At 38.3% G+C, this 26,741-nt stretch overlaps 1 protein-coding gene across 13 annotated transcripts in view; it reads left to right on the top strand.

The window, feature by feature from the left end:
• The window catches only part of SPECC1L (sperm antigen with calponin homology and coiled-coil domains 1 like), a 114,393-nt gene that overhangs the window by 21,791 nt on the left and 65,861 nt on the right, over positions 1-26,741 (top strand). For 12 of the 13 annotated variants that reach the window (XM_073312791.2, XM_073312790.2, XM_073312799.2 and 9 more), the window contains 5 exons: positions 5,554-5,710; positions 6,770-8,403; positions 9,860-10,067; positions 23,073-23,146; positions 23,806-23,981. In XM_073312791.2, the coding sequence (XP_073168892.1) occupies positions 5,554-5,710; positions 6,770-8,403; positions 9,860-10,067; positions 23,073-23,146; positions 23,806-23,981 (2,249 nt within the window). Of the gene's footprint in view, positions 1-5,553; positions 5,711-6,769; positions 8,404-9,859; positions 10,068-23,072; positions 23,147-23,805; positions 23,982-26,741 lie in introns of those variants that run through there. The other variant, XM_073312802.2, reaches the window with a different exon arrangement.

Here is a 26,741-nt window from a genome sequence, read left to right on the forward strand (position 1 = left end):
GAGTGACTCATTCTCATGCGGTTGTCATCATGCCAGCTGTGTGAAATAAAACTATGTACATCTTTCAACTGTTCCCATATGTAGGAGAAGTTTGAAGGTTGTAGTTTGTAGACTTAAGCGCGCTGGCAATTTATATGTCTGAGGGAGTTAAAATATCAATAAGCTACTGCCATTTTAAAAGGAACTTATCTATGTAATTTTATCATTTATGGTGTTGTCTATGAAGCCTCTGGCATGCTGTCATCTTCATGCAGAAAATGTCATCTAACCTTAAAATTTATTGGTGTCTGTTGTATTTTTTTTGTGAATTTTAATACATATTCCTAGACAAAAGTTGTTTAGCTGGAGTTACGATTGAGAACATATCCGTAATTCAGGTTAAAATTAGGGCTGTCAAGCAATTAAGAAAAGTAATCGTGTGATTAAAAAAATTAATTGCACTGTTAATGATAGAATACCATTTATTTAAATATTTTTGGATGTTGTCTACATTTTCAGATATATTGATTTCAATCACAACACAGAATACAAAGTGTACAGTGCTCACTATTTATTTATTTTTTTTACAAATATTTGCACTGTAAAAAACCAAAAAATAGAATTTTTCAGTTCACCTAATACAAGTACTGTAGTGCAATCTCTTTATCATGAAAGTTGAACTTACAAATGTAGAATTAAGTAAAAATAAAAACTGAATTCAAAAATAAAACCTGCATTCAAAAACTGCATTCAAAAATTGCTCGGACAAAGAAGTTTGCTTACATTAGCAGGAGGTAATGCTGCCCGCTTCTTGTTTACAATGTCACCAGAAAGCGAGAACAGGCGTTCTCATGGCACTGTTGTAGCCAGCGTTGCAAGATGTTTACGTACCAGATGCGCTAAAGATTCATATGTCCCTTCATGCTTCAACAACCATTCCAGGGGACATGCATCCATGCTGATGATGGGTTCTGCTTGATGATAATCCAAAGCAGTGCAGACCAACGCATGTTCATTTTCATTATCTGAGTCAGGTGCCACCAGCAGAAGGTTGATTTTCTTTTTTGGTGGTTCGGGTTCTGTAGTTTTCCCATCGGAGTGTTTCTCTTTTAAGACTTCTGAAAGCATGTTCCACACCTTTCCCCTCTTAGATTTTTGGAAGGCACTTCAGATTCTTCTGTCTTGGGTCGCGTGCTGTAGCTATCTTTAGAAATCTCATATTGGTACCTTCTTTGCGTTTTGTCAAATCTGCAGTGAAAGCGTTCTTAAAATGAACATGTGCTGAGTCATCAATTGAGATTGCTATAACATGAAATATATGGCAGAATGCAATTCTCCCCCAAGGAGTTCAGTCATAAATTTAATTAACGCATTATTTTTTAAATGAGTGTCATCAGCATGGAAGCATGTCCTCTGGAATGGTGGCTGAAGCATGAAAGGGATACGAATGTTTAGCATATCTGGCATGTAAATTCCTTGCAATGCCGGCTACAAAAGTGCCATGTTCTCACTTTCTGGTGACGTTGTAAATAAGAAGACGGCCGCATTATTTCCTGTAAATGTAAACAAATTTGTTTGTCTTAGCGATTGGCTGAACAAGAAGTAGGACTGAGTGGACTTGTAGGCTCTGAAGTTTTACATTATTTTGTTTTTGAGTGCAGTTATATAACAACAAAAAATCCACATTTGTGTTTCACTTTCACAACAAAGATTACAGTACTTGTATGAGGTGAATTGAAAAATACTATTTTTGTTTATAATTTTTACAATGCAAATATTTATAATAAGTAATATACACTTTGCTTTCAATTACAACACAGAATACAATATATATGAAAATGTAGAAAAACATCAAAAATATTTAATAAATTTCAATTGATATTCGGTTGTTTAATTATGTGATTAAAACTGTGATTAAAAACTGTGATGAGTTAACTGTGATTAATCGACAGCCCTAATTAAAATACCTAAATAGTGATGTAATTTTATATAGATCATTATATAAACACAGAACACTCAATTAAAGTTAAACTTAAAGAAATCCAAACAAGGTTTGGAAATGCACAGTTAAGGCACTCAAACACCAACCTGTAGTGACCCCATGTAATTAATCATAAAATTATTATGGTTCATAATAATTTTTTTGGTTCCAGATCAGACTGAACTCATTAAACTGATATTTAAAGACACACTTTTTCTTTTTTTTTTTTTCTTTTTTTTTCTCCTCATGGTGTCACTGTAGGGCAGTGTTAAGTTTGTCTGGGAGACTTAACTGCATTTTGTCCTCAGGAGCCCTGCCTCATTCAGTGCAAAGAATGGATGGAACTCTGGGAATGAATCTCAGTTGTGTAGTTAATACAGTGGTTGTTGGCAGGACCCCCACCTGTTTTGTTGAAGAAGCAGGAAGATGTGCGATGGAGAGAGGACTGCAGGAAGAGAAAGTATGATCGCGTGGTTTAGTCAGATGAATGTCATCCCAGAAAACTGGATTATATCTCTGCCTCTGCCACAGTGTTTCTATATGATGCTGGGGAAGTCACTTAATTGAATTTTTTCACAGGTGGCTGCTAACTGTTTTTCTCATTTTCTGAGTTCCCAAATTAAGACACCTGAAGTCCTATTTACAGAAATGCTGAGCACTCGCAACTGAAGTCAATAAGAGCTCTGCTCTGAACATGTAAAGTGCTATAAACTGATAAATTTTCTGGAAAATCAAGACATAGGGTTTGTTTACATGGAGGCATCCAAGAAAGTTAATCTGAATTAACTAATGGTGTGAATTTGAAGTGGTCAGTTAAACCACATTAAATCCCCATGTGAGTACTTTTATTCAAAATTAAAAAAGTCTTTAATTCAGTTTAGCTTAATTCATGGTGAATCTTAAGAGCTAGGTTTTGGCAATTGCCGGTTGAAACTTCAACATATTGTAGTCATCCAGTCTTAAGAATTTCTGCCATGTAATCAAAGGTGGTAAGTGTTGCAAACAGAAGAAAGCCAAATCTCAGAGTAGCAAATTTATTTACACATTTTCTTTTCATTTTAAGTGTTATGATTATATAAAATCAATAACCTTCTGCCTCTTTATTTACAAAAAAAATTGTTTTAAGGGTTTTAAATTCAGTCAATCTAATTAATGACTTGGCATTTCTAGAGTTTGATTTATATTGAACAGTGAAAACCAACTCTTTGGGCTTGGGAAGGCACACATCCCAACAAACAGACCATCTTTTCAACCAGTAATGAAAAAGAGAGAATTTTTAAAGCTTCATTACTTACTTTCACTAATATTTCATTCTGTGAACAAAAAATGATACAGCAATTCAGTTCTCTGATCTGGGAGGGAGAGAGGATTCAAACTGTCTGTAACCTGGTCTATGCTAAACTTCAGTATAACTGCGTCGCTCAGGGGTGTGAAAAATCCATCCCCCTGAGTGATGTTGTTATACCAACCTTAACCCGCAGTGTAGACAGTGCTATGTCAGCGGGAGAGCTGCCTACTGCCTCTCACAGGGTTGGAGTTATTAAGCTGATGGGAGAGCTTTCTCCTGTCAGCTTAGAGTGTCTTCACCAGAAGCACTACAGTGGTGCAGCTGCACTGATTTTATTGTATTGTATTTATTGTATTTTATTGTATTGCACTGTATTTACTGTATTGTAGACTTGCCCTGTATTTCAGTAGCGCAGAAAAATTTAAAGGATGGGGTTAGTTTTACAGCTGCTCAGAACTATACATGCACCTGCAGTGAAACTGATGATTTGTATTTATACTTTGGAATAGGATGCTTATATAGATGCACTGGTATCCAGGGTTCTTGCATTGAAATAGTCTTAAAAACTTTTTAAAAACTTGTTTCAAAGTTCTAGAATAGTAGATTATGCAGTGGTATTGAAGCTGTGTCAATCCTACAATACTAGAGAGACAAGGTGGGTTAGTTAATATCTTTTAGTGGACCAACTGCTGTTGGTGAGAGACACAAGAAATGATAAAAGACAAACACCATATCACCTGTGGGTGAACACTTTTCAGTAAAAAGAAAAGGAAGAGTTGTGGCACCTTAGAGACTAACAAATTTATTCGAGCATAAGCTTTCGTGAGCTACAGCTCACTTCATCGGATGCATCACGAAAGCTTATGCTCAAATAAATTTGTTAGTCTCTAAGGTGCCAGAAGTCCTCCTTTTCTTTTTGCAGATATAGGCTAACACAGTGGCTACTCTGAAACTTTTCAGCAAGTGATCGCTCTATATCTAATCTGTTAGTCCTTATCCTCAAAGGAAACCTGCACAACAAAAGACGAGCGTGGGAGCTTAAATTCATAACTTTGCTAGCTACTAAAAATCATGGTCTTAATAAAGACGCTGAATTTATGGCTTATTACAGCAATCTGTAACTCACTAATTCCTGCCCCCCCTTTTTCCCCTATGACAACAGTGTGTTAACAGGCACTTCATGATCCCTTAGAATACGTGCTAACTACTTAAGATAAACTATCTGTTTAATCTTGTATTTAGTTGTGGCACTCTCAGGCTTGGTCTGCACTAGTTAGGTGCAAGTAAGGCAGCTTACCTCAACGTAATTATGTCAGTGTCTTCTCTGGAATGCTGCTTCCACCGAAGTAAGTGGCCGCCACACTGACGACATAACTCCACCTCCACAAGAGGTGTAGTGCTTATACTGGAGTAGATAAGGCGACACAGTGTCCATGTAGACACTGCATTACTTCAGCTGTTGGTTGTCATTCTTGTCAGTTTCATGGCTGCTATTGTGTCTCCTTCACATCCTTGTCAATTTCACAGAGCTGTGAATTTTGCTGCTGGTAGGATCCTTGCTGTGAAATTGAGCCCCCCAAAGCTGATGGCCGGGCACTGGGCTCACAGCTGGAGCCCTCACTCCGGCATGACCACCTGAGCTGTGAGCCTGGCGTGGGGCTCAATTTCACAGCCAGGAACCTACCAGCACAATTTCAGGGCTCCAGCTGTGAGCCGCCCACCCCCTCCCCCATGTTAGTTTAACCGCTGGTAGGCTCCATAAGCCTCCGCCAGGCTCACAGCTTGGGCTGGCACACCAGGGAGGGTGGGGGCTACAGCTGTGAGCTCTGCATGGCTGTTAGTGCCCCACACTTGGCTGTCAGCTGGTGTAGGCACTCCTGGTGGGGACATGTGACACTGGCAGAAGGAGGGTAGTGTGGACACCAACAGCTGATTGAATTACTGTGGTAGCTGTAGGTTGACCTAAATTAAGTCCACCTAGTTTTGTTGTGTAGACAAGCCCTTAGTACCTTTCCCAGACATGAATAAGAGCTCTGTATAACTCAAAAGCTTGTCTCTCTCTCTCTCTCTCACCAAGAGAAGCTGGTCCAATAAAAGATATTACCTGACCCACCTTGTGTGTCAGAGTAGTGGATTGACTAATAGTGGGTGTTATCTAAGCAATAATGTACTGAATGTGTTTTTTAGATCTTAAAATATATTGTGTTTAAAAATATTCACTTGTAATAACAGCAGCTTTGATTAGTCAACATTTCCGGTCCTGCACTTCATATCCAGTCATGTTAATATCGTTTTCCCTTTTCAGACAAAAAGTAGTGATGACCTTTTAGCGGGGATGGCTGGTGGTGGGGTGACTATGACCAATGGTGTGAAGGCAAAGAAGAGCACCTGCACATCTACAGCATCTTCAGCTTCAGGGACCACCATGAACAACGTGGAGAATAAACCCAAGACTATTACAGGTACAAGGAGATATTAGTCTCAAAGGGTTGTTTCCTTGGCTTTTTGTTGTTCCGTTATGAAACCATTGCAACTCTTCCATAGGCAGGGTACAAAGCATCTAACAAAGAGCTCAGCAAAGGCCAGGCCAAATAGAACATTCTGCCAATGACCCTACTCACCCAGTTTGTATTGATAAAATATTCACCTGCAAATCCTTACATATACTATTTTTTTATATTGGTCATTTAGCTTTTTCTATAGTGGTATTCACTGGGACCAACAACTAGTGTAGACACATGCTGCTAGAAAAATCCCTACTTTGGTCATTAAAGGTTTTAGGTAAGGGATGAATATCTTCAATACAAGGTGTTAAGCTAATAATCTCTACTCATGTACTTAAATAAGGAGAAATAATTTTGTAAAGCCTTCAGGCAGGTGTGACATTCCATAGTGTTTATCACAACACAATTAGTAGAAATATGTTTGTTGTCCGATTGGTAGTTTTGGGGCTCAGTAAAGTTAATAAAATTGTAAGTCACCTTGCAGTTAAGAAGTGATGCTGCTGCTCTCTGCTTCAGCATTTTTGAGTGAGAATGGTGAGAAATTGAATTTGATGGTGAGAATATTTAAATACACTGATTTCATTCTTGGATCAGAATATACATGTTTATAAAAAGTACTCAAATGGGAACTGTGTTCCCACACCTAAACGTGAAGATGTACCTATGATCTGTGAACTTAAAGAAAGAATATCAAGTATCTTACATATAGTTACTCTTCATTTTTTTTAAACAATTTATTAGAAACTTTGGGGGAGAATCTCTTTTCCTCTTGCAAACAATAGGTTTTTTAATCCTTGTTTTGAGGGGGGCTTAACATGTCTTCAGACACTGTAAAGAATATTTAAACCTTATTTGAAACTCATAAATAGATTGTACATATTTCATTTCAAAAGTGTGGTTTGGAATGTCAGCCCTATTATAATCATAGCAACATATATAGTCATATGTAATTTCATACCTGTACTCACGTTGCTGATTTTTTAAATGAATTAAAATTACATTTTTAAAAACATACAGGTTCGACCTCCACAGCCAAGCGTAGCACTTCATCTGGAAATAAAGAATCTAGCTCTTCTAGGGAAAGAATACGTGATCGTTCCCGTCTGAACCAAAGCAAAAAACTGCCTTTGACAGGACAGGGGACTAATGATACCATTCTGGCAAAACGCTCCCGTAGTCGTACTAATCCAGAGTCTGATGTTCGGATGAGCAAATCCAAATCGGACAATCAAATTAGTGACAAAGCTGCTTTGGAAGCTAAAGTGAAAGATCTTCTGACTTTAGCAAAAACTAAAGATGTGGAGATTTTACACTTGAGGAATGAACTCAGAGACATGCGTGCTCAGCTTGGCCTTAATGAAGATCAGCCTGAGGGTGATGAGAAGTCTGAGGAAAAAGAGGCCATTGTTGTTCACCAGCCAACTGATGTAGAGTCTACATTATTGCAGTTACAAGAGCAAAACACTGCCATCCGAGAAGAACTCAACCAATTGAAGAATGAGAATCGAATGTTGAAGGACAGATTAAATGCATTGGGCTTTTCTTTGGAACAAAGGCTAGACAACTCTGAGAAACTCTTTGGCTACCAATCTTTGAGCCCAGAGATCACAACTGGTAATCACAGTGATGGTGGTGGCACTCTTACATCTTCAGTGGAAGGTTCTGCTCCTGGTTCAATGGAAGATTTGTTGAGTCAGGACGAAAACACCTTAATGGACAATCAACATAGTAACTCCATGGATAATTTAGACAGTGAGTGCAGTGAAGTTTATCAGCCACTTACATCAAGTGATGATGCCTTAGATGCTCCATCGTCTTCAGAGTCTGAAGGAGTACCAAGCATAGAAAGATCTAGGAAAGGAAGCAGTGGCAATGCAAGTGAAGTTTCTGTAGCTTGTCTGACAGAACGAATACACCAGATGGAAGAGAACCAGCATAGTACATCTGAGGAGCTTCAAGCAACGCTTCAGGAACTTGCAGATTTACAACAAATAACTCAAGAGCTGAACAGTGAGAATGAAAGACTTGGAGAAGAAAAAGTAATTCTTATGGAATCCTTGTGTCAGCAGAGTGACAAGTTAGAACACTTCAGCCGACAGATTGAATATTTCCGCTCCCTTTTAGATGAACATCACATCTCATATGTTATTGATGAAGATATGAAAAGTGGGAGGTATATGGAGTTAGAGCAACGTTATATGGACCTTGCTGAGAATGCTCGTTTTGAACGAGAGCAACTGCTGGGTGTCCAGCAGCATCTGAGCAACACTTTGAAGATGGCAGAGCAAGATAACAAGGAGGCCCAAGAAATGATAGGGGCACTGAAAGAACGGAACCACCACATGGAACGAATTATTGAGTCAGAGCAGAAAAGTAAGGCAGCATTAGCAGCCACCTTAGAGGAGTACAAAGCCACAGTAGCCAGTGATCAGATTGAGGTGAACCGGCTAAAAGCTCAGCTGGAGCATGAAAAGCAAAAAGTGGCTGAACTGTACTCTATACACAACTCTGGAGATAAATCAGATATACAAGATTTGCTGGAGAGTGTCAGGCTGGACAAGGAAAAAGCAGAGACTTTGGCTAGCAGTCTGCAGGAAGAGCTGGCTCTCACTCGCAATGATGCCAATCGATTGCAGGATGCCATTGCTAAGGTAGTGTTCAAACAATTATATTCTATATCTTATACGTATAAGCCTCCAACCCTCCCTCTACTGTTCATTACAGTTTTTCAATTTGTTCCTTGGAGTTATGTGACCAGTTACGAGCTTTACCAGAATGTGCCTGTATTCAAGATTTTTCTACTGGATCTTATGTACAAAAAAAGTGTATCCTTTTATGAAGCTTTTTACATCTAAGCGCAGTTGTACTGGATTACGCATATAAATGACTCGTTTTTAAGGGAAAATATAGATGTGTAAAACCTTAGTTGGAATTAAGCAAATCATTGTTTTTAAATATTGCCTTGAGCAGGTGTAAATAATTTATAGTTGATTTACTTTGGGGGTACCTCATGCGTTGTACTCTAATATTCTTTCTCAATAATTAGCATAAAATGATGAAAATATTAGCTCAGGGCTTAAACCTTGTTCTTGCAGTCAGGTTTGTGTGTGTGTGGGAGGGGGGACTATTACTCATTTTTCTGGCTGCTTCTCATTTCAGCTTGTGATTCAGTACTATCCTGAAAGAAAAGGAGTACTTGTGGCACCTTAGAGACAAACCAATTTATTTGAGCATAAGCTTTTGCGAGCTACAGCTCACTTCATCGGATGCATACTGTGGAAAATACAGAAGATGTTTTTATACACACAAAGCATGAAAAAATGGGTGTTTATCACTACAAAAGGTTTTCTCTCCCCCCACCCTACTCTCCTGCTGGTAATAGCTTATCTAAAGTGATCACTCTCCTTACAATGTGTATGATAATCAAGGTGGGCCATTGGAGAGAACCTGGATTTGTGCTGGAAATGGCCCACCTTGATTATCATACACACTGTAAGGAGAGTGATCACTTTAGATAAGCTGTTACCAGCAGGAGAGTAGGGTGGGGGGAGAGACAACCGTTTGTAGTGATAAACACCCTTTTTTCATGGTTTGTGTGTATAAAAACATCTTCTGTATTTTCCACAGTATGCATCCGATGAAGTGAGCTGTAGCTCACAAAAGCTTATGCTCAAATAAATTGGTTTGTCTCTAAGGTGCCACAAGTACTCTTTTTCTTTTTGCGAATACAGACGAACACGGCTGTTACTCTGAGTACTATTCTGTTACTGCTTCACTTGTCATGTGGTGGGATGCTTGGTAGATTCTGAAATAAATTCAGCTCGGAAATAAAAGCTTAACTGTGAAAGTGGTCCAAATTGATAGTTGCAGTGCAACCAAAAGTTACGTATCACACATCACACCTTGGTCCAGATATAGCAATTCCTAATGAATTTACATAAAGCTTCTCAATTCACATAACACTTCTTGATATTAAATTTAGTTCTTATGAGATTTTAAAAAATATTTTAAGGATGATTGCTATGGCAATGAAATGCAACCAATTTTTATCTTAAGAGTTCATCTTTGTCCTGAATTCATTATGGTCACTTAATGGTTGTTCTTCAGGTTGAAGATGAATACAGAGTCTTCCAAGAAGAAGCCAAGAAGCAAATTGATGATCTCAATATGACTCTAGAAAAGCTTCGGGCAGAGCTGGAGGAAAAAGAGACTGAAAGAAGTGACATGAAAGAAACCATCTTCGAGTTGGAAGATGAAGTAGAGCAACATCGAGCTGTGAAACTTCATGACAACCTCATCATATCTGACTTAGAGAGTAAGTGATACGAATTCCTCTTGTAGCGTATTTTAACTTGAAAACAGCTGAAACAGGATAGTAAAAGTATTTTAATTGTGGTTTGCACATGTTATTTGAAATCAGAATAAACCTTGCAGAAAGAAAGAACTCAGCTTGACTTTGGGCTTGTAGGACTAGTAGTTGGGGATGGGGCCGGACACATGTACATTGAGAAAATATGAACTGGCAATCGTGAGAATAAATATGACGCCTCAGTGCCATTTTGAGTCACTTTTCAAGCAGAACTGTATGTAGTTATAGATTCAGATTGTGGCTTATTACCTGTGATTTGATTTAATTCTGTCTGGGAGAACCCAAGTTCTCTTATCTCTCCAGTACAGCAAAGATACATAAACTTCCAAAAGTTAAATAGATCTACATCTGAATAATTTGATTGTTTCTAGACCAAGAAAAGTCTCCCTGTTGAAGAAAATGTATTTTCAATGGAGAAATTGGACAGGGACCCTAAAGAATTTTGCATATACTGTTGTCTTCATGGTCACATCCATGTGTACTTGCTCAAACTGTGAAACTGAAAATGAATTTGGCAGCTCTGGTTGGGAAAACTCAAGCAGGTTGGGAAAACTTTCTATCCTGTTGTCTCTTAGCGTCCATTTCCTGAATAGCGTGGCTCAAGACTCTCACTCAAAGCATCCAGCAAAAATCATGCCTGCCAGTCTTGCCTAGTAGTTCAGTGGGGAGTGTCTATGTCTGAAAATCTGAATATAGATTGTCATGGTTACAGAGCTAGCAGCACCTTTGTCCCCCTTCCGGTGTTTCAGAGTGCATTGTCGCAAGTGTCAGGCTTCATGCCTTTTACATATCTTGGTATGGAAGTCTGCATTTGTCCCACTCTGAACCCAAGCCCTGAGCTACAGTACCTTGTGGATTAACCATGCTTACCCAGCACATCTGACTGAGTTCAGAGACCTGCAATTCTTCCCTTTGGGAGTCTGTGACCAGTAGTATACAGTGACAAAACATCCTTCTTAACATCAAAGTAATGTTTGCTTCAACAATAGGGACAAAGCCTTTAAAGAATAAGGATCTTAAAACAACATTCTACATATTTGTCTGTCTTACCTAAAGACTTAGTTTCCTGAGTTTCAGAGTAGCAGCCATGTTAGTCTGTATCCACAAAAAGAAAAGGAGTACTTGTGGCACCTTAGAGACTAACCTGAGTGTAACTTCAGTAGGCATAACATCTTTAGATGCCCTGGCAGGTGTCTTCATATCAGTTTACTTTCCCTGAACTGCCATAGTTTTTTATTCTTCTATGTTTTTGGGCTTTGGTCTTTCTGGATTAAATCAGTCCAGTAGGCTTAGCAGAAGATCACGCAGGAGTTCTCACAGCCAATGGCTCTGCTATTGTCACATAACGTCCCTCAAATGTTTGCTTAGTGGTAGCTTATCTTGAGCCATTCTTTCTTTTCCTTCTTGATTTGTCTTCACAGTCCCCGATTAAGCAAAATCATATGGTAAACACTCCAATAATCCGGTTAATATACGGTATCCACATAGGTTTCAGAGTAGCAGCCGTGTTAATCTGTATTCGCAAAAAGAAAAGGAGTACTTGTGGCACCTTAGAGACCAACCAATTTATTTGAGCATAAGCTATCGTGAGCTACAGCTCACTTCATCGGATGCATAAAGTGGAAAGTACAGTGAGGAGATTTTATATACACACGCACACCATGAAAAAATATACATTGTAAGGAGAGCGATCACTTAAGATGAGCTATTACCAGCAGGAGAGTGGGGTGGGGGGGAGAGAAAACCTTTTGAAGTGATAATCAAGGTGGGCCATTTCCAGCACATTTCCAGGAGTTAAAAAGAACGTCTTATAATATTACTAAGCAGTTCCAATTTCGTCACACAGATCTGTCTCAAAAGGGCTGTGTGCAGTCATGAGGCTGCATACCTCAGTTCAGTCAGTTAGCAGACCTATATCTTGCTAGGCTCAAAGCTTCATGAGAAATTCCATATCTTCTTTGATCTGTTATCTAGATACTAATCTGTTGTAGTTGAATTTTATGGATAGTAATCTGATGTAATAGCTTCAGGAAGCAACCTGTATTGTAAGTATAGGCAGGAAGGAGAATGACACCTTCAGGTAGCTGTAAAGTGTGGTAACCAAATAATAGTATAATTAAAACTAACTTTTTGTTAATATTCTTCTAATAAATCAGTACCTTTAAAAACTCAACTCTTCATGGCTTCAAAACTAAAATTCTTGCAGTAGTTCTTTGGTGTCACTGCTTCCCATAGGAAGAAAAAAAAAAGGCAACATCTTGAAGAGGAGGAACAAATCTCTTTAGGGCTTGTGCTCAGAGCCCAGATCTAGAACCTAGAGATAAATGATGAGCAAAAATTTAACAGATGGTGGTATAAAAGTGACAGAAAAATGCATCACAACAGCAAATTCTCTAATATTGATTGATTAACCAATTCCTTTGGCCTTGAATTAGTCTGAGATGCATGGCCAGATACATGGTGTCCATGTTAATGGCTTTTTAAATGTAGAGAATTCTTCATTACATGTTTCTGTATATAGCACCATTCAGAAAAAGCATGGTTCTCCATATTAAAACAACTAAACCATAGTAAAGAGTAATAGGAAAGAAAAGTCTTTGGTTTAGATTTAAAAAATAGGATAGAGTGACTGCTGTAGCTCTTTGAGGAGAGAATGTGCTGAGTGTCAAGCTAACTAAATGAAGGGAATGATGTGAGAAGCAATAAATAGTGACAGAATATTAATGAACAATTGGAGAATTCATAGAAACAAGTCCATAAAAGTAGGAGGGTGTATTTCATAAATGAAATTAGTAATAAGACCTTGAAATGAATTCAGTTTAATGAGCAGCCTGAATAAATAATAGAGTGACATATGAGAAGCTCAAGTGCAGGAAGTTGTGTGTCATTGCTTTGAATAGCTTCTAGAGACTAGAAAGACGAAACTGGGAATATAGCAAGAAGTGTATTACAACAGTCTGGGCATGAAATTCAAACTTAATTGCATGAGGAATTTAATTGTAGATAATGTTCAACAGCTTGCAAAACTAAATGAGCTAATCAATATGAGCAGTAAAAGTCAAATCACTATTGAAAAGGATTCTTACTATAGGTTGTTGTGCACTAGTACGTGTTTGAGAGGACCAAAGTTAGCACTAGGAGAAAGTGAAGACCAGGAAAATGCTCCATGCAATCATGTCTTTAAAAAACAAACTGTGTTTAATGATTGTGACATGACTTTTCCCTTCAACTTAAAAAAAAAAAATCCTATGTATAAGCATGTAAAAATTACTTTAAAGAATGTTAAGGTTCCCAGGTCATGCACTAAAAAGTTAACAAATTCCAGAATAAAGATTGCATGTGTATTTTTTACACCAGTGCAGCACATTTATACTAGGTACAGAAATTCCCAGTATAACTAAGCCTGTATTTTATAGAAACATTACACTAGATGGCGTTTTTGCTCTGGTTTTGGATACAGGCTTTGAAAAACCAAATGAACTGAACTGAAAGTCTTTTGGTAAAATAAGCATGCTAAATTGTCTAGTAGCCATTTGTTTTCAATGTTTAAAAAAAGGGGAAAAAAACCAACAACCCCTATGTCTATAAAACCCAGACAATAAATGTTGAATGAACACTTGAAACACACGCTCTTGGTGAATTTTGTCTTTATAACAGAGATTAGCTATTTCAATCAGCACATCAGTTGTCAGATTTTCTTCTTAAGATCAAGATGTTTGTATATATATTTAATGCAAGGTTTCAGAGTAACAGCCGTGTTAGTCTGTATTCGCAAAAAGAAAAGGAGTACTTGTGGCACCTTAGAGACTAACCAATTTATTTGAGCATGAGCTTTCGTGAGCTACAGCTCACTTCATCAGATGCATCCGATGAAGTGAGCTGTAGCTCACGAAAGCTCATGCTCAAATAAATTGGTTAGTCTCTAAGGTGCCACAAGTACTCCTTTTCTTTTTATTTAATGCAAGATATTTTGAAACACAGATCTCTAAAATCTCAGTGGAATTCAGTCATCTTAACCCTTGCCGATGGGTTATTTATACCACTTTTATTGTATGACACAAAAAATGATTCAATTCATTCAACGCAAGTGAGTTTTACTAATAGTAAAACTTAAGATTTTAACACAGGTGACTTTCTACTAAAATTTGTCACTGAAAGTGTTAATCTCTTCCAGTAAGACTGATCATATGGACTTAACACCTTTGTGTGACAATAACAGAAACTCAAACACAAAAAAGATAAGCAAAAAGCCCATGCTTCCGTGTATTGTTGACCCAAACCGTTTTCCTACTCTAGAAAGCTGTATCATTTAAACCATTATTTTATTGTTATTATTTGTATTAATTTAGCATGTAGGAGTCCTGGTCTTGGCTCTAGAAACCCATTTACTCTTTTTGGATAGGCACCATCTTAGAATAAGACAAAAGAGAGCAGCTGGATACAGGCAGAGTACAAGGAAACAATGAGACAATTTTGGTGAGCATAATAGACAAATGGTCTTTGAACAGCATTGTTACAACTATTGTCAGGTTCACCAATATACCAACATAATTATACTGGTGTAACTCTGCTAGTGTGGATGCAGTTATTACTGGTATAAAGATACTCTACTTTAAGGGAAATAGCTATTCCAGTAAAAGGCTCCTTTATACCAATATAATGGATGCACACTAGGCTTGTAGCTGTGTAAGTATATTGGTAAAAAAAATTATATCAGTAACAGGCAGTTTTACCAGTACAACTTTCAAATATAGACCAGGCCTACATAGAACATCCACAATTCAAGAAAGCTGAAAAAGAGATGCAGTTATACTGGCAAAACTACACTTTTATAATTTGTTTCCTTTGTGGGGGGTGTATTTGCTATATTGGTACTTGGCTGGTATAATCTGTGTCCACACTAGAGCACTGTTCTAGTGTAATAATCTGGTGCTTCTGTTGTAGGCATAGCATGCGTATCTTCAGAAACTGAGTGCCTGTGCAACTATGGATGAGTGATTTAAGTTTAACAACAAGCCTACGCTAGAATCTCACAGTTACGAACACCTCAGGAATTGAGGTTGTTTGTAACTCGGAAACGTTCATAAATTTGAACAAAACATTATGGTTGTTTTTTCAAAAGTTTACAACTGAACATTAACTTAATACAGCTTTGAAACTTTACCATGAAGAAGTAAAATGCTGCTTTCCCTTTATTTTTTAGTAGTTTCCGTGTAACACAGTACAGCATTTGCTTTTTGTTTTTGTTTTGGTCTGTGTTGCTGCATGATTGTGTATTTCTGTTTCCAAGTGAGGTGTGTGGTTGACTGGTCAGTTCGTAATTCTGGTGTTCATAACTCTGAAGTTCTACTGTATTGTGTTACAGTAGCTACTGAGGGAAGTAATGTTTACTTGTGGGACAAGCATTTATCTTCAGTTGTTCATATTCATCTATTGTTCTACAGTTTCTAATGTTTCTCAAAGAGTGAGAGGAAGTAAATGCCACATGATTTATTTTGTGACAAACAACCCAGGCAATATGGCTAAGATTAGGGAAGTTTTGCAAGAAAATACATGACACATGACTGCACATATTTTAAAATTGTCAAAAGACTTGAAAAGAGTGAATATCATGACCTAAGAAGAAAAATGGAATGCTTTTGTAGATTATAAGATTTTGTTTTAGATTGGCCCAAGGGAATAAGAATCATTGACGCATACACAAGATATAGATGTGACGGATTCCTCCCCCGTGCCCCCTCAGGGTGCCACCTGATGTACTGGGGTAACACTGAGCCCGCCTGTTCCACCAGCCTGGGCTCCCTTACACTGTCCTGCCGAGCCAGGCCCTCAGGTCTCCTCCAGCATACACACAGGTAGGGACACACCCAGGTGCAGAAAGACACAAACACTGAAATCAGCACTGCATGCGTAGGCTTCAGCTAGTGGAGTGTAAACCCAAAATTGTATCATCTTGGCCTGCACAGAGAACTGTACAGCGTACACTCATGAAATTCGCCCCCTCCCTCAATGTGGAGGAAGATATGTACAGCTCCTCCCCCCACCCTCTCCCGTTACGAACAAAAACAAGTTTATTAACTACAAAAGAGAGATTTTAAGCGATTATAAGGGTTAGCAAACAGATCAAAGCAGATTACCTATCAAATGAAACAAACATGCAAACTAAGCTTAAGATACTAAAGAAACTGGTTACAAGTAGTAATTTCTCACTGTAAACGTTATTTTAGACAGATTGCAGTGGTTCTTGAGGCAAGCAGCTCTTGCTTGCAGATTAAAACTCCAGGTATTTTTCACAGGCTAGACACCTTTCCAGCCTGGGCTCAGCTCAGCTCTTCTCCTCACCCGCCCACTCCTGCCCCTCCCCACTTTGTCTTTGTTTCTTAGACGTTTCCAGCAGTCATCCTGGGCAGGGATTCAGTGAAGAACGAACACTGTTTGTCACTCCCCTGCCTTAAATAGGTTTGACATATGACGGGAATCCTTTGTTTTCAAGTATCAGAGGGGTAGCTGTGTTAGTCTGTATCCACAAAAACAAAGGTTTATTTGGGCATAAGCTTTCATGCATCTGAAGAAGTGAGGTTTTTTAACTCACGAAAGCTTATGCCCAAATAAATCTGTTAGTCTTTAAGGTGCTGCCGGACTCCTCTTTGCTTTTGTTTTCCAGTGTGGTTCTCCCCCCTCCCACCAGTGGAAAAATACTGGTATTTTGTTATGGAGTCCAGTACCAGGTGGCTTGATCACATGATCATGCAGTGTTAAAGCATCCCTGGAAAGCTTGTCAGGAAGGTGGGAGATTAGCATCTTCAAAGACCTATTGTTCTCCCTAATGGTCCATTCATTGACTTGTTCCCAGCTAGCTAGCCAGACAGACTGATTGCATTCTGTCTGGTGGGCATTCCCCAGGTGTAAACACTTCTGTAGTACAGATGTATAGTCAATATTGCTAACTTTAGGTACAAAATTATTAGGGCTGTCAATTAATCAAAGTTAACTCACATGATTAACTCAAAAAATTAATTGTGATTAAAAAATTAATCACAACTAATCGCACTGTTAAACGAGAATACCAATTGAAATGTATTTTTGGATGTTTTTCTACATTTTCAAATATCTATTTCAGTTACAACACAGAATACAAAGTATACAGTGCTCACTTTATATTTTTTGTTACAAATATTTACACTGTAAAAAACAAAAACAGTATTTTTCATTTCACCTCATACAAGTACTGTAGTGCAATCTCTTTATCATGAAAGTGCAACTTACAAATATAGGGTTTTTTGTTACATAACTGCACTCCAAAACAAAACAATGTAAACCTTTAGAGCCTACAAGTCCACTCAGTCCTACTTCTTGTTCAGCCAGTCACTAAGAGAAACAAGTTTGTTTACATTTACGGGATATAATGCTGCCCACTTCTTAATTACAGTGTCACCTGAAAGTGAGAACAGATGTTCACATGGCACTGTTATACCTGGCTTTGCCAGATGCATGCCAGATGCACTAAAGATTCAAATGCCTCTTCATGCTTCAGCCGTCATTCCAGAGGACACGCTTCCATGCTGATACCGCTTGTCCAAAAAAAATGTGTTAATTAAACTTGTGACTGAACTCCTTGGGGAAGAATTGTATGTCTCCTGCTCTGTTTTACCTGCATTCTGCCATATATTTCATGTTATAGCAGTCTCGGATGATGACCCAGCATGTGTTGTTTGTTTTAAGAACACTTTCGACAAAATGCAAAGAAGATACCTGTGTGAAATTTCTAAAGATAACTACTGCACTCGACCCAAGATAGAAGAATCTGAAGTGCCTTCCAAAATCTGAGAGGGATGAGGTGTGGAGCATGCTTTCAGAAGTCTTAAAAGAGCAACACTCTGATGCGAAAACTACAGAACCCGAACAACAAAAAAGAAAATCAACCTTCTGCTGGTGGCATCTGACTCAGAAGATGAAAATGAACATGCATCGGTCTGCACTACCTTGGATCGTTATCGAGCAGAACCCATCATCAGCATGGACATGTCCTCTGGCGTGGTGGTTGAAGCATCAAGGGACATACGAATCTTTAGTGCATCTGGCATTTAAATATTGTGCAACACCGGCTACAATAATGCCATGCAAACACCTGTTCTCACTTTCAGGTGACATTGTGAACAAGAAGCGGGCAGCATTATCTCCTGCAAATGTAAACAAACTTGTTTGTCTGAGCAATTGGCTGAACAAAAAATAGGACTGAGTGAACTTGTAGGCTGTAAACTTTTACATTGTTTTATTTTTGAATGCATTTTTTTTGGACATAATTCTACGTTTGTAAGTTCAACTTCCATGATAGAGATTGTGCTACAGAACTTGTATTACATGAATTGAAAATTGCTATTTTGTTTTTTACAGTGCAAATATTTGTAATCAAATAAATATAAAGTGAGCACTGTACACTTTGTATTCTGTTATAACAGTGCGATTAATTTTTTTATTTGCTTGACAGCCGTAATTATGACACAATCATATCCGAATATTACGATAAAATATATGGGAAGCAGTGTCACAATACACTCCATTGTTTGTTAGAAGATGAAAAATATTGGTTTGAAGAAGCTTGTTGAGTAATTGGTCCATATGTTAAAGCCAGTAAAATAGCCTTTGATTCTGAATTCATGTTGAAGCTGATGAAGACTAAAAAAACCAGCCCTGATTTGAAATTGCAGTTAAAAGATGGCAAAATTGGTGTTGAGAAAGCATTAGCTGGCCATTATACCATGTCATTTTCCAGCATGTGTCAGTCATCACATACTAGTTTCCCCCTCGCAACAGAGGAATCAGTACTTATTCTTCAATTTGCAGAAGTTTATGTTGAATGTGGGGTTCTGTGATCAGTAATTCAGCTGCAAGCCTTGTTTCCATTATTTCAAAGTCTTGTTCTCCAATGAAACACTGAAAAATCTCAAGTAAATGTCCTGGGAGAAAACAAGGCTATGATTGTGACAGTAGCTGGTGTAGAATTTCTGTTTTCATCATGACAGGTTTCAGAGTAACAGCTGTGTTAGTCTGTATTCGCAAAAAGAAAAGGAGTACTTGTGGCACCTTAGAGACTAACCAATTTATTTGAGCATAAGCTTTCGTGAGCTACAGCTCACTTCATCGGATGCATGTGGCCTGGTGCATTCAAAACCTAGAAAACTGCATGGAAACAGATAAGACTTCAGAATTAGTTTCTTCAGCATCTTAATTCAGAAAGTCTTGAAAGTATCCTTGGTGGATCTGAATAGTTGGATTCAGTGGTAACTGAATTGTGATTGTTCACAGATTGTAATTTGTTTAAAATGATGTATTATGAAAGAATATGGATGTCTTAACACTGTAACGTTTTTAACAAATTTGAAATGTATTAATGTATTGAAATTAATCAGATTGGGTGTTAACATTAAAAAACTTTTGTTTTATAGTGACAGTTTTGGTGCCAATTTGGATTTATAAAAGGTTATAGATAAAAATACAATTAAGTATTTTTTTTAATATTCTTTATCTTCCACAGTTTTATAAAATTCAAGTGAAATACTCTAACACTGAAATAAGTCAATTTAAAACCCAGCATCTATAACCTAGTTCATTACAAATTGTAATCTAAAATTGCAATAGCACTTAATTTCCAGTTACATCATATCCTTGTACAACTGACTTAAATATTTATTTATTTATTAAAGCAAGTAATTAAAAATAAAAATAACCATCTCACGTAGCAAAAAACACAGGCAACTCAGGAAGTTTGAGTGATAGAACTCTGGTTTCCCTGTTCTACCTCTGGAAGCTATAGCCGCTGCCTGCATTATCATGAGGTCGCTATACTGCAGTAGTCTCTCTTTTTGAGCTTGGCGGCAGCAGCAGCCTCACTCTCACAAACCCTGGAGCTTGTTGGGGGTCATGGAGGGCTCTGGATAGTAGATGGGGACAGAAAGGGGTTAACCCAGAGTAGGTACACAGGGAAGTTGGTGCCTGTATATTTTATGTATTTAAGTGATGCACACGCATTTGGGATGGCTAAGGGGAGTACAGAAAACCATGATTTTCTTTTTTTTTAAATTGCATGACTTTTTAGGGTGTTCATTCATGACTTTTGAATTCTTGGGTGTTGGCAATTCTATGTTCTTCTCCCGTAGAATCATAGAATATCAGGGTTGGAAGGGACCTCAGGAGGTCATCTCGTTCAACCCCCTGCTCAAAGCAGGACCAATCCCCAACTAAATCATCCCAGCCAGGGCTTTGTTAAGCCTGACATTAAAAACTTCTAAGGAAGGAGATTCCACCACCTCCCTAGGTAACGTATTCCAGTGTTTCACCACCCTCCTAGTGAAAAAGTTTTTCCTAATATGCAACCTAAACCTCCCCCACTGCAACTTGAGACCATTACTCCTTGTTCTGTCATCTGCTACTACTGAGAACAGTCTAGATCCATCCGCTTTGGAACCCACTTTCAGGTAGTTTTTTTAAACCCTTGATAGAGTTTAAAAAAACTGAACACTTAATGTTCTGCACTGTTTATAGTAGCTGGAGAATATTCAGGCCATTGTTTTGAACTTCAAAGCACAAATGTACTAAAATTTAATGGTGTGTCGCATATCTCACAAACAGCTCAAAACAATGGCATTACCCAGTCTTTAACTCTAGGGCACATTTAGGTTTTCTGGTTTGTGGTGATTATTTTTCTATTTTTTGTTTATTTTTAGACAAATTATGACTCATTATTAGGAGTAAAAAAATCAATTGTTTTTAAAAAATAAACCCATTTCCCTTGAATTGTCTAAAAAAAAAAAAAAAAAAAATTGGCCCCCCCACTGGAGTTCCACACTCCTGGAATCTGCTCCAAACAAGTGTGGGGAGCTTGGTAGGGCTTGCTGGCTCCCTCAGTAGGCAACTTTCAGTACTGAAGAAATTGTACATTTTAAGTAATCTTGAAAATCCTGTTCTCGAATTCTTCAGTTGTACTTTGTCACTAAAACAGGCAACCTTGCATGTTAGCTTCAGCCTTATAAAAAAAATATCCATGCTAATTCCTCCTTTTGTACTAAGACTAGCAAAAGTTTCCGTTTTTTGTAGCTTAAGCAACATGGCACCATGTGATTGAGTCACCCTCACTGCTAATTAGCTTACCACATCCAATGCTAAAAGGTCAGCTAAATGTGCATCTTAGAATATGTAGTCCTGTAAGATAGCTATATATGTAGGAAAATGTCTGGTTTGAAGTATTTGAACTTTTCCAAGCCTGAAATACTGTTTTTCAAGCCACTTAAGGGCTTATGTCATTCTTACAAAGAAATTAGCTGTGGCATTAAAAGGGGCTGTAGTTAGGACTATTGGCATAACAAAGCTGATGAATCCAAAATTGTCAGCCTTCAGAAGAACTATAGATCAATCTGTCTTTGCTCAAATAGTGTCTCCAAATTAGTATCCAGTTTAAATCATGTGAAATGGAATATCTTTTTGTGAATAAGTGTGTGGTTTTGCTTAGCATTTTGATTTAGTCTACCATACGCTGTTTTTAAAATGTCTTGTAATGCTAGAAGACAGCTCTCCACCTACAGACCAAGGGGATTGTTTTGGGTGCCAAAATATAGGGCTCAATTTTGAAAAAGTGGGGAAACAAGCAAGAGCATTGTTAAATTTCAGGTTCTAAAAATAATCCGATGTTGCATAATTATCCCTGAAACTAATTGTAACTGATAAGCACTTAGGGAAGTTCAGTTTCGCAACAGAACAAGAACCACACAATTTTACCTTCTGTCAATTTAGTTGTTTAAATTAATGTACAGTAGATGTTTGAATAATCAGAAAGCATGTGCCTACTGCTCTGTAGTGTATGCCAAGGTCTTGGATTTTAAGCAGCTTAATACGTTGGCTACCTGCAGCCTTCAGGTGAGAAAAGCGCTGCCAGTAGACACAGAAGATATTTGCTCACAGCTGCTCCTGGTATATTGAACCTGAACTAAAAAATATAATTTATCACAGTTGGCCCTACAAATGGAGAGGCCCTGCATCTTTACATTTTACATATGCATACAGAACCATAGAAATAGAATGCCCCTAAGACTCAAGGATTAGTGAAGTGGTACTGAATGAGAAATGTATTCCACATGCATCTTCATCAGTTATTCAATTATAGGAATGGAATAATCAATCATGCTGTTCTCTTGTGCATTGAATAAAGCAACAAATGAATAACAATCACAGTAGTCAGTCTGTCAGACGCCAGATTAGGAGTTGGTAGTGGTCAAACTGCATACCCTTTGTGTAGCTGCTGACCTATTTAAGTGAACATCTTACTTCCATATTATGATCTCATTGAATATACTGTAATGTTTACCCCTCATGCTTTAAATACAGCTTATCTCAAACCGTGCTGTGATACACAAGAATTGGAGCTTTTTGAGGGCTAGAATAGGAATCTTATTCCTGTTGAAATAACAAGGAAGGGAATCATTCCTGATGGCAGCTGTCTTCGAGCAGGGAAGTGAAGTGTGAATCCGTAGGTGTGGTAACCCAGCTTTTATTTTTATTTTTAAATGGGAAAATCCCAGCCCATTTTAAACATTGCTGACATCAAAACCTTTATTCAGCATCCTCCCATGTCACTGTGCTTACCTTGCAGGTAACATTTTAGTGATTATTTTTTTGTTTGTTTGTTTTTAATGTTCATGGTAAGGCAGAGACTGGAACCCTAATACTCATCAAGTTAGTTTACACTAATTTCCCACTTTCAGGAGTGTGCGCTTTGTTAAATAACTTCATGCTTAGACATTCATTAATAATTATATAATAAACTATTTTTAAATTATACTTATGAAAAATGTTTTCATGAGGAAGTCTTAAAAATGCACAAGTGGCTTCAGTTGCTCTTTCATAGACAAATCACTGAGTAAGGTGTTATCTTAAAGTGGATTTGACTTATCTTTCCAGATACAGTTAAAAAACTTCAGGACCAAAAGCATGACATGGAAAGAGAAATAAAGACTCTTCACAGGAGGCTGCGGGTAGGTTAACACCTACAACCCAGTGTGCAACGGAACACTAAAAGAGGTGGGGGGACACCGTAAGAGTGGTACATGAGACATCATCCAGCAATAAACATATATAGTACAGTCTGCCTGTCCTTCCCTGCATACTGCTCTAAAAATATACCAGAAATGTTTCAAAGCTGTGTAATAGTGTACATAGGATTTCAATATGTACAGGTAGAAACTGGTCTTACTGGGTATTAATGGTGTTGACCAAAGACAAAGCACATGACAGACGTACTAATGGGGGGGAAGTGAATATTACTGTGTTTAAAAGCAGTTTGAATAATTTTGGGGAGAGGGGCATCAGCTCAAGGATGAAGTTAAATACTTCATCTTGGGATAAATTTACTAAACGGTTAAAGAATTCACTATCTTTCCTTTTTGTAGATAAAAGGAAATTTTAGGACCTCCCCAATTCTCCTGCTCCAAAACCCCAAAGCTGATTACTGATTAAATTATCTTCATATTTAAGATTTGTAACTTTAGTGTTTTGCTTTTGGACTGTCAAATATGAGTACTTTTACCACCCACTTAAATCTTCCACTCTGAGAGTTCAGTGGAACTTTGCATCAGCATAATTCTTTGATTTCAAACTCCTAGTTGCTGCTGTTTACAGTTTTGGTTATTTATAGGAGGAGTCCGCAGAATGGCGTCAGTTCCAAGCTGATCTACAGACAGCAGTGGTCATAGCAAACGATATCAAATCTGAGGCCCAAGAGGAGATAGGAGACCTAAAGCGTAGACTGCATGAGTCTCAGGAGAAAAATGAGAAGCTCACTAAAGAGCTGGAAGAAATAAAGTCACGCAAGTATGTTGATGAAAACTGAGTTATGTATTTTTTTTGCTTTTACACAATTAGAGATGTTAACTGATTTCTTAACTGTCACTGTTGAGACTCATGGAAACTCACAGAGCTAGACTGACATTTTGAGGCAAGATCATTTCAGCCTAAGATCTCTCTGCATGCTTCTAGGAACAATTTTGAAAGAATGGGCAAACCTGTAAGAGAGAGGGTTTTTTTTCATAGGTGGCCTCTTAATTTTCTGCAGTGGAGGAAATGTACCTGTTTTGGCATTTTCACGCGCACACAAAAAGGAAAGTCATTAGTCTGTTTTTAGTCACAAATAAGAGTTGATGACTTGGGTTTAACTTCCCGAGTAGGGCATGGAAAGCAAGCAACGAATGTCTCTTCTGTGCTGTTGCAAGTATAGGTGAGTCGCATCATACGTGCATTTAACTTACGTGGATTCAACTATATGCGTTCGGGGGGGAAAAAAAAAAAAGGAAAAATAAGATACCTGTAAATAGTGCAGGCAATTCCGCCCACCATTCCACTCAATGAGCATATGCCCCAGAGAGAGCGTGAGATGGGAGATGTGAATCTGCTGTTCCCTCGTCAGTCTCAGTTCCCGCGTGCCTCTCATACTGTGAGCATCTCGTCGCGCTGAGTGTGATTCTAGTGTTTAAAGATACTGAACGTATTTTTCATAAAACATGGCCCCTAAACGCAAGCCAACTACTTCATCTGGTGCCCAACCGAAGAAACAGCGATCTGTTCCAATGCTGGAGAAAAACTGGCTGTGTTGGACTTACTGAGAGACAGTATGTCCGTGTCCAGTGCGGCACATAAATATGGCCGCAACGAATCTAGCATCCATGCCATCAAGATTCAAGAGAGAGAAATTCGTCAAGCCGTGGCATCAAATGCTCCAATAACTGCTAAGGTGATGAGCCAGGTGTGTGTTTGTGAACACTGAAAAGGCATTAAACTTATGGCTGGAAGACATGAACTGTAAACGTGTGCCTATCGATGGCAACACTTTGCGAGAAAAGGCTCTCAGCCTCTATGCCCTGTTCAAACCTCCTGCCGAAGAGGGACAGCCTTCTGATTAGAAGGAATTCAAAGCCAGCCAAGGTTGGCTTAACAGTTTTAGGAACTGCTTCAACCTCAAAAACATGCAAACTACCGGTGAAGCTGCATCTGCCAATGAAGAGGCAGGAAAAGCCTACCCCCGAACAATTAAAGAAAATCACAGAAGAAAAGGGCTATCTTCTGGAACAAGTTTTTAATGCTGACGAGACTGGGCTTTTCTGGAAAAAAATGCTCAACCGCACTAACGCTTTGAAATCAAAAAGACAAGCCCCTGGCTTCAAAGCAGCTAAAGACCGTGTGACTGTGTTTTGTGGCAATGCGGCTGGGCATTTAATAAAGCCGGGCTTGCTGTACAGGGCTGCAAATCCCCGTGCCCTAAAAGGCAAAAACAAAAATTTCCTGCCTGTGTTCTGGCAATTAAATAAAAAGTCTTGGGTGATGGCAGAATTATTTCTGGAGTGGTTCCACAAGTGTTTCATTCCAGAGGTTGAGCGGTACCTCGAAGAGAAAGGACTTGACTTTAAAGTGTTGCTGATCGTAGACAATGCTCCTGGCCACCCTGCGGCACTCCGGTTTGTGCATAACTACGTTGAAGTTGTCTTTCTCCCTGCCCCAATACCACCTCCAACCTCTTGACCAAGGCGTGATACGCTGTTTCAAGGCCACGTACACGAGGCTTATGGATACATAGCGCTATGGATGCTGATACCAATCTTAATGTGATGGAGTGTATACTGTACTTTATGGGAGATTTAAGGGATTTTCAAGGGTAATTTTTACTATAGGCGATTTTTGCCTTACGCACTGACTTTAGAATCTAATCCCCGCGTAAGATGCGACTCCACTGTATATTTTGTGTAGCTGTCAGGCCCTCTAGAGGGGAGCAAAACACAAGATTATCTTACCATGGAGAAGGGAGGGTTTGATTCTTGACAGCTAAGCTACTCAGATAAAAGATGTTAGATTCTCACTTGTGATCTGTTGTAGCTTGAATTGAGACAGAAATCCCTAGGAGTTCTACAAGAGATGGTTACTTCTAGATAATCTACATAGACTGGTAATGTGAACCAATTTCTCTTGGAATATTAGAAGGCATACAACCTACTTAAACCTGGGCATTCTCGTATCTGGTATTTGATTTCTAATTATGGCCTTGATTTCTTTGGGGCTAGAGTTTTACAAATGACTATGATCAGTCAGTTTCAAAGGAAAGGAGTTTGTCCAGTCAGATACGTAATGCTTAGTTTCTTTGAAGCAGGGGATAGTCTTTTTGCTGACTTTATACAGTGACTAGCACAGTGGTGCCTGTAGTTGCTACTGCAACACTTAATTACTGCAGTAATTTAATTTTTTCCCCAAAATACCATCAGAAAATAATCTGTTAATATTACTGTGTAGCTCATTCCATGAACTTCTAGCAGTGTGCTCTTTAAAAAATAGAATGAGAAACCAATCACTAAAAGCCTCACCTTTAAAAGGGACTTTCCTATATATTGAACAGAAGCCGATACAGTATGCTTCTTACCTAAAATTAAATTATGCTTATAGCACTTTGGAAAACCGGCAACTTGGATTTTCTGCAGTTGATGTCAACTTTCTTCAATAATAAGCCTTTGCCTCATAATCAACTGGTTGTGGAGGGTTTTTTGTAGTAGTGATTTTTCAGTGATCCTAATTACATCAGTAGGGCATCTT

The sequence above is a fragment of the Lepidochelys kempii genome, chromosome 15, assembly GCF_965140285.1.
Source record: "Lepidochelys kempii isolate rLepKem1 chromosome 15, rLepKem1.hap1, whole genome shotgun sequence".
Lineage (NCBI taxonomy): Eukaryota > Metazoa > Chordata > Testudines > Cheloniidae > Lepidochelys > Lepidochelys kempii.